Consider the following 8,419-nt stretch of genomic DNA (forward strand, 5'->3'; position numbering starts at 1 on the left):
TCAAACGGTGCAGTTTCCCTCTCCGTAGCGCCGGCACTTCATCACCTTTAGGTAGGTCTCCACCTTGTGCAGGTCCTTCTTGAAGCAGGCGAGCAAGCCGTAGTTCTTCAGCAGGGCGTCCTCGTTGCGCAGGTGGATGTCAAATTTGTCATAGGTGGGTTTGAGGATCTGGGGACCCCGCGGGCTCCGGTCCTCCAGCTCCTGCGAGAGGATGGAGAGAGGTTGGGGATGAGCATCCTCCAAGGAACACATTACCAGGGCTGCCATCTAGTTATAGAGGAGGTTGGGGTTTTCCCCACCTTTAATTGTTTTTCAAAGGTACTTTTGAGTTTATGTCTATACAGGAATCATCGAATCATTTCGGCTGGAAGAGACCCTCAAGATCATTGAGTTCAACCATTAACTGGCACTGAACCACGTCCCCAAAAACCTCATCTCCACATCTTTTAAACCCTTCCGGGGATGGGTAATTATGCAGCACAAATTGCTGCCAGTGAGAAGGGAGCTGGGCACAAGGCTGCAGGGAGGGAGGGAGTGTGTCTTTGGGGGTCTTAAAATAGGGCAAAAATTTGCAGGGTCTCTCTGTAGCTACTCTAGCCAAGGAGAGGGGGAACGGTGCGATTAATTCTCTATTTTCTGCCACCTTCCCGGAGAACAAAGCTCTAACCCAGACCCAAGCTGCGTGCATCTGGAGCTGAGAGATCTGCAATCTGCCACCCCTCCTTTGCTCACCAGCTGGCACAGTAAACAGGACAGTTTTGGTTAAGAAAACAGTGTAATAAACGGGTGAAATGTGATTATTCATCTGGTTTCTGTGTACTGCTTCCCAAGCACATTTCAAATGGAGAGCAAAATCTGGAAGTGGTCCTGACATATACCTACTCACTCCAGCTGAAGTGCCAGACAGAAGACCTCTGTTTAGTCTCAGAGCCTGACTTTCAGAGTTATTTAGCTGTTAGAAGATGTAAATAATTGTCCAGCCTCATTTCTCATAGATACAGGTCTCAGAGCTCCAACTACATGATGCTGGCAGATCGACTTAGTTATAGAGTACGCATAACTGAAAAGGGATTCCAGCAGACAATAAAAAATTTCATTTAAAATAACAAAACAAAAATTAAGAGTGACCCTTGACAAAGATCTCGCTCCAGCTCTTAGCTGCCTGGGTGCTGTAAGAGAGAAATATCAGAGCACAGGCTTCCATCTGTACACAGACTTACATGTGTTATTTTTATAAAATACTGTGAGCCCTTGAAGCCAGGTTGCAAACTTCTTAAAATTTACTCCACATTAAAGTATTTGCACAAAGATGCAGCAAACATCCTTATGTTGCTGTTTGTACGGCAGCTTTAATTCATTGAGTATTGTTTGGTGCTGGGCTTGGAAATACTTTGGGTCTGGCCTACTGTGATCTTCCTGGTCGTTAGGACAGTGCTATTAACATTCGTTATGTGTTTTCTTACACTCCCCAGTAATGTAACATATGTGCAATGGGGAGGGGGGTCATGATCTCATTATTTTAAGGTAATCAAAGTCCACAGGCTACCAGAGTAGAAGGTGGGGAGATTTCTCATGGTCTTTGGAAGACCCCAAGAGCTGAGTGCCCAGTGTCTAGGAGATCTCTGGTATTTTATAGTCGTGCTACATCCTGCAACTTACCCTCATCAGAGCTTGGATTCCTTCTTCTAGGTCCTTTAGTTTTTCATACACTCTGTCTGAGGTGCCAAAAACCAGGTTGTTTGTGAACACCTTGCTTAGGTATTGCACCGGGCTCAGCCAGGACTGGATGAGAACCAGTGAAAACCGAAGGAGCTCCATGTCCTGAAATTAAGGGAAGAAGAAAGTTACCTTCTCCCTCCAAATAGCCTGGAGGTGACCCAAAGATGTGCCACCGCTCTTCCAGCTTCAACAGATAAAGACAAGTTTGCAAGCTGAGGAGAACCACCCGACCATCTATCCCGTGCAGGCAATAGTTGTACAGCCTAAGAAGACTCTCTCTTTCTTCGTGCAGGGTTTAAATAGTGAGAAGGCAGAGCAGGAATGACACCTCAGGAAGCACTGAAGTGCTCACAGGTGGAAACCCTCTGTTCTGTAGCACAGCACAGCTGGGCTCTTCAAACAGGGGGAGAGAACTTACCGATTTCTGCTGGGCATCATCCTTCCCCGTGGGCGCAGGGATGGTTTCTGAGTAACAAAATGCCTGAGAGTTTTTATTGGTGTGTCGCTGGTCCTCTGGAATATAGGTGCGTTCCTGTGGAGACATCACAAATACACTCAGATCTGCTGCCCGTGTGCAGCAAAAAGACCATAGACGCTTTCCCAAGCTGTCCTGAATAGTTAATTTTTGCAAGAAATTAATGTAAGACGTAAGGTGTCTCTGTACAGGGTTGGCAGGGAGGAGCAGGAGTTCATTTGTGTTCACAGTAGCAACTGGACCTAAAATTCTTCCTCTTGCTAAGCCAAGGTGCTAAGCTGGACCCAAACCACACCTGGGTTGGGTTTGCCCAAGGAGCAGATGTGTGCAGGGTCAGAGAGCTGTGAGATGGAGACAAGCTCCAGGTCCCATCCTATTGATATCCTTTCCTCTCAGCAAGAGCTGATGGAGAAGACACCAAGAGTTGAAAAGTCTCCGTTTGTAGGAAATTCTAGTGGGTGGGAAGCCGACGTGCGGTCCCGAAACCCTCAAGCTAGCGCGGAGGAGCTGCCCAGAGGCCACAACACTTACGAACTCTTTGTACGTCTCGGCAGCCAGGAGGTGAAGGTGCTGAGCCCTCAGCACGGCGTTGGCAAACAGGTTGGAGAGGGGCATGGCCGGGAAGGTGGCAGCTTCTTGGGGCCACTGCAGCCCCAAAGCCACCACGGCGATGAAGAGAGGAGAAAACCACGACCCTGCGGCAAAGTGGAGAGGAAAGGTGTTCGCGGTCCTTGGGGACCGTGCTGAGAACAGAGGTGGCACCTGGGAGTTGACTCCCAGCCCCTTCTGACCTTCCCGAACGTCTCCTTTGATTCCACAAAGTCAAATAAAACCCTGTCCCCTTTCACTAGACGTGTCCTCGAGGCTCATACTGCTCCCAATGTTCCAAGCAGCATCTTCCTGGCTGAAGGGTCATTGTTCCTCCATGAAAACTAGAATGTGTCCCTGTGTTTTTGCCTCAAATACTCCTGTTTTTCCAAAGGCCTTGCCCTCATGAGGAGAGCATGTGCCCTCTTCATCGCGTGAGCAAGCAGGGGATGGTGAGGACCAGGTGAGCTCCTGCCAGTACCTCACGTTGGCCTTGGTTTACACCATGCTGCTGGCGTGAAACCGGCTGTCTGGGATGGGAGTTGATAGAATCGGAGATTTATAGAATCATTTTGGTTGGAAATGACCTTTAAGATCATCCAGTCCAACTGTTAACCCAACACTGCCAAGTCCACCACTAAAAAGTGTCCCTGAGAACCTCATCTGACGTTACCGGTGCTGTGATAGGCTGCTTTTTTCTCTCTGGGACACACCTGTAGAATTTGGTGATCTTTGTCAAGTCTAAAGGTTTTCAACCCGTGGTATCTAACTCACACAACTGTCCGTCTGTGCTTGGAGACCACAAAGTTAATCTCAGAGCAATACCTTTCAGTGGAGGAATGCCCTGGAGCCTGTAGGACTTGGCCGTATGCGTTAGACATCATCCTGATCCCCGCCTTAAGCTTTGAATATGAGTTTTAATATCCCTGCCAACGTTTTTGTTAATAGTAACTATTATAACTGTGGCTTGACCTTGTTCTTCATGTTCTCCACCCTCTCCTTGCCCAGTTTTGGTTAAAGACTGGCTAAGTTAATTCATGAATTAAAGTCAGTCTGTACGGAACAGTATTCTTTTTCATTGATTTCATTGATTTACAAATTGCCGCGTTTTAATTTAGGGCTGGCGCTGAGTGTGTATAACCCACCGCAGCAGCACCCCATCCTCATCTCCCATCACCCTGCATGTGCAGCCTCACTGGCAATCCTTTAAAAACCGAAATAAAGAAAAGTACCTGGAGCCATTTCTGCCCGGTGTGTTGCTCAGGTGTTGCTTGACGGGGAATGTTTCCTCCTTTCATCTCGGCTGAGCCACCCCTTATATAGGAAGGGGTCTGTTTAAAATGTATGTATGTGTTCATGATCACAACAACATCTCTGTATCTTCTCCGTGCATAAATGCACGAGTGTTCGCAATGGTGCTACCTAATTGTAGTCATTTATACATAGATGGAAAGGTTGGGGAGGTTGTTTGCTTGAGGTTGAAATAGGTGTTGAATGATTTCACCATATTCTGCTGTTTATTACAAATGAAGGTTTTATCATCATTTGAAGACCTGTCCCAAATCAGGGACAGGAATTTGCCACAGCGGGTCAAAAATCCACCCGATTGTCCTGCCTGTCTCTGCAGCCTTGTCCCAGTTAACGGGGCTGACTGCCCAGTTCGGGAGAATTTTGGGATGTTTTCCCCTTTATTGTTAGTGGGGATAAAGCTGGATGTTGTCAGATGGATCCTATTTTTCCATTTAATTTCTTTCATGCTATCAACACTTCATAAGTTCAGTAAATAGCTTCAGTGAGCTGGTTTGCCAGAGGTGACCAAGAGCTCGTGGTTGTTCGGGTACCAGCCTGACCAGTGCAAACCCAGATGCCAGCAAGCTGGGAGGTTTGTCACGTCCTCAGCTGGACAAGGCTGTGAGAAGAGCTGGTTAGGAGGATGTTCCTGCTCTTCTCTGAGGTGCAAATGTGAAATATCTCTGGATTAAACAGAGGGCTGATGTGGGAAGGAGGTAGAGGAGATGGGGAAGAGGAGATCATAGAATCATGGAGTTGTTTTGGTTGGAAGAGAAGAGCCCCTCAAGATCATCAAGTCCAACCGTTATTCCAATCCCATCACTGCCCCATGTCCCTGAGAACCTCATGTCCGTCTGTCCAACCCCTCCAGGGATGGTGACTCCAGCACTGCCCTGGGCAGCCTGTTCCAATGCCCCACAGCCCTTTGGGGAAGAAATTGTTCCCAAGATCCAACCTCAACCTCCCCTGGTGCAACGTGAGGCCGTTTCCTTTGGTCCTGGCTCTTGTTCCTCTATTTTTGACACAAAGATGGGGACGAGCAGGGGTCACAGCGCTCCCATCCCTGCTGTTGAGCAAAACAAGGCGGAACCTGGAATGGGCAACGCCAGGAGGGTCTTAAAGGACTTTTACTCCCCGTAAGGCACCGATTGCCCCAAACTGCCCTGTTTTGGCGCTTTGTCCAGGGTTTGGGGACTGTTCCCTGGTCGGGGGGGTGGTTTGGCACCCCGGGCACTGGGTTTACGGTGCCCCCGTGGCTCCGGTTTCCATGAAGCAGCATCATCCCCAGGTTGGCTGGAGCAGAGGGTGCAAGAGCTGGTTAATAAACATGCCAGGAAGAGCGTGATCTGTTCCGAGAAGCACCCGGGTGTTTGCACATGGTGGTGTCACCGAATAAATGTCAGTCCCTAGAGAAAAGGGAACAGTGGGTCCTGCAGCTATCAGGTATCCCGTCACCCAATAGCCAGCAACATCTGGGTGTGTTTTTCTGCTCCAGATTGTGTTTAAATATGTCAATATTTGTCAGAGACGAGCAGAGCAGCAGGCACCCCAGCCCAGCACACGTTCTGCTGCCTCATAATGATGATGCTCAGACGCTGCAGATCGGTACAGCCCCTTGCACCCGCGTCCTGCCCATCGCTTGCTGCCTCTCTAGCTCTATTACTCAAAACATGATGCTAAATCAACATTCTTTTTTATGTTGCAGCCAAGCATGGAGGTGCCAGGACGATCCAGACTTGGAGACTTGGTTTGTCCCCGATCATCTCGCGGCATTAAACAAGGCAGAAGCGTCATGGGGAAGGCAGAGCGTGACTGCGGAACGCTGGGCCGGGCAAACACGCCGCTGGCACGATTACAGTTGCATAAGCAGCTCTCAAGTATCAGCCCGGCATGTTTCTAGCTCTCAAATGCCTGTGTTTGCCACCCAAAACAGCATCTTGCAAAGCAACGTGACACTGTGTAATTTCCAAGTTCCTTTTCAAAGGAACAAAACAACCCAAAACTCAGTTCTCTTCAGGGTGGTCCTGGGTCCACCCGCCTCACCCTGAGCATCACCAGCAGCATCTAAACAAGTGAAGCAACTTTCTTGGAGCAGAGAAGGCTCTGGGGAGGCCTTATTGTGGCCTTTCTGCACTTAAAAGAAAGATGGGGACAGACTTTTGAGCAGGGCCTGTTGCGACAGGACAAGGGGTGATGTTTTGAAAATAAAGGAGGGAGATTGAGGCTGGACATGAGGAAGGAATTGTTGTCCCTGAGGGTGGTGAGAGCCTGGCCCAGGTTGGCCAGAGAGGTGGTGGCTGAACCATCCCTGGAGACATCCCAGGCCAGGCTGGACGGGGCTCTGAGCAACCTGAGCTGGTGCAGATGTCCCTGCCCATGGCAGCGGGTTGCATTTAAAATGAAACACGAACACTACAGAAATATTCATTTGCTTCTGGCATTTTAAACGAAGCCCAAACCCTGGGCTAAGACAGTGGCCGAGCGGAACTGGGGTGGCTGAAACTGCTTTTGACATCAGTGGCTTCCTCTCCAGGTGCAAACAGCAGATTATCCTCTTTTTTGTGTTATTTGGTTAAGTCAGTCAAGTGAGTTGTTTATGTGGAACTGAGAAGGCCAGAAAATTTGCCTTCCTCTTCTATTTTGTAACTGAAACTAAGGGATGGAGGGATGAGCTCTGCTGGTCCTAAAATCTGGGCAAATGTGGAAACCAGGAGCAATCAGTTCACTTCTCTCACTGTGAATACTCCTTTAATTAATCAATGTAATAAGCAAAACTTGTTTAAGTAACATTTATATACATATGCATGCAACTAATTTGGGATAGTTTTATTTAACTAGTAAAAATCAACCTTAAAATGCTGGGTTTTGTGCTGTTTAGATTGAATTCCAGTTTGTGCTATTTAGACCGAATTCCAGTTTTCCATGAAGGTGGTTTAGTGGTAAACAAGAACCATCCCTGCTTGAAAATCCCTCTTTCCTCACGATTTTATGCTCCCTTTTCTGCTGGCAGTTTCGGGAAGGGGAGTGGTCGTGTCCTCCTCTCCTTGGGGCTTAAAATGTCACAAGCCACAGGGGTGCAGGGGCTTTTGGGAGGGACACGCTTTCATCCACATGGTTCTCGTCACCCCCTTGTCCTGCCTTATCCAGCCAAACCCCCCAAAACCTGCCTGTCCAGACCCCCCCGAGCCCCATCACCCATCCAGCTGCTGCCACCACGCCAAGATAGTTTTTATTAACGAAACCAATTAGCGCCGCTCTGTTCCTCTCCAGATGTTTTTTAGCTTCTCTCGCAAGACCAGATGTAGCCGGGAGCGGAGCTGCTGGCCCAGGGCCCTGTTCTCCTGCTTCGGTTCCATGGTCTTTGTCTCTCATCCCAAGCTGACATCTCAGGACCGTGGAGGTCCATCCCCCCGCACGTGTTGAGCGAGAGCTTCCAGGAGAGCCCCAAAGCTGCTGTTGGCTTTATAGCCCTTATATTTTTACATCCCTGCCTGCTCTTGGGGCCCCGACGAGGTGAAATTTGGGTTCTAGCTAAGCTGGATCCAGGAAAAGCTGCTCCTTATTCCCAGGGCATCCCACCATCCCTGGCACCAGGGTTGTTGGAGACCATTGGACCAGGTGCAGTAGGACGGAGCAGGAGGTGAATTTACCCATGACCTTTATTAGGACTTCAAAAAACAGTTGGATGTCCCACAATTTGTGTCCCACAATTTACATCTTTCCCGTAGGTTCTGAGATCGGATGTGTCCTTTACCACGGGGATGTCCTCGTGACACAGGAAAGCTCTTGTCTGGAAAGGAGCAAGACTTGAGAAAGATCTTCTGGGTGAGAGCTATCTCCCCAGCTTTTCTGTAGTCTTTGGGGAGAAAGAAAGGATTTTGGAGGTTCCTCCATCTCAGACAATGGCCAGTTGGGCCTGCTGGACACGTCCATGGCTTTAGAGCTGGGCAGTGACCCCAAGTCTTCTTCTCATAACACCCCCATGGCGCTGGTCACCTCAGTTCCTCTGCCAGGGCTGCAGGGGGGTCTCACAGCTCAGGAGGGTCCCTGCAGCGTGGACACTGACCATGCCTGGTCTTCTCTTTCCCAGGGGTGGAGGGGCTGGAGGAGACCCACCACCCACTCTGGTACTTCCATGGCATTAACCATGCAGGAGCTCAGTGCCGTGATGTAGGGCTGCCTGGGGTTTGGGGCCAGTTTGCTATTCGGGGGGTCTGTAGGTGGCTCCTAATTTCTACGTAGGCTTTAGGGGTTCATCAGCAGGAGCTGTGGTGGGCACAGCCTGGACACGGCGAAGCGAGCACCCAAGGGCAGCAGGACCCGAGCTCTGTGCGATGCTGCTGGAGA

The 8,419-nt window shown here is 49.4% G+C and overlaps 1 protein-coding gene across 1 annotated transcript; it reads right to left on the reverse strand.

Annotated features, from left to right (window-relative positions):
* Nucleotides 1-2,809, reverse strand: GH1 (growth hormone 1). The gene is made up of 4 exons (XM_065651221.1): nt 2,726-2,809; nt 2,138-2,251; nt 1,660-1,821; nt 1-201 (listed from the first exon to the last, which is right to left on the reverse strand). The coding sequence occupies exons 1-4, from the start codon at nt 2,807-2,809 to the stop codon at nt 1-3; spliced, it is 561 nt and encodes a 186-aa protein (XP_065507293.1).
* Between the last annotated feature and the right edge of the window lie 5,610 nt (nt 2,810-8,419).

This window comes from Caloenas nicobarica, chromosome 24, assembly GCF_036013445.1.
Source record: "Caloenas nicobarica isolate bCalNic1 chromosome 24, bCalNic1.hap1, whole genome shotgun sequence".
Taxonomy (NCBI): domain Eukaryota; kingdom Metazoa; phylum Chordata; class Aves; order Columbiformes; family Columbidae; genus Caloenas; species Caloenas nicobarica.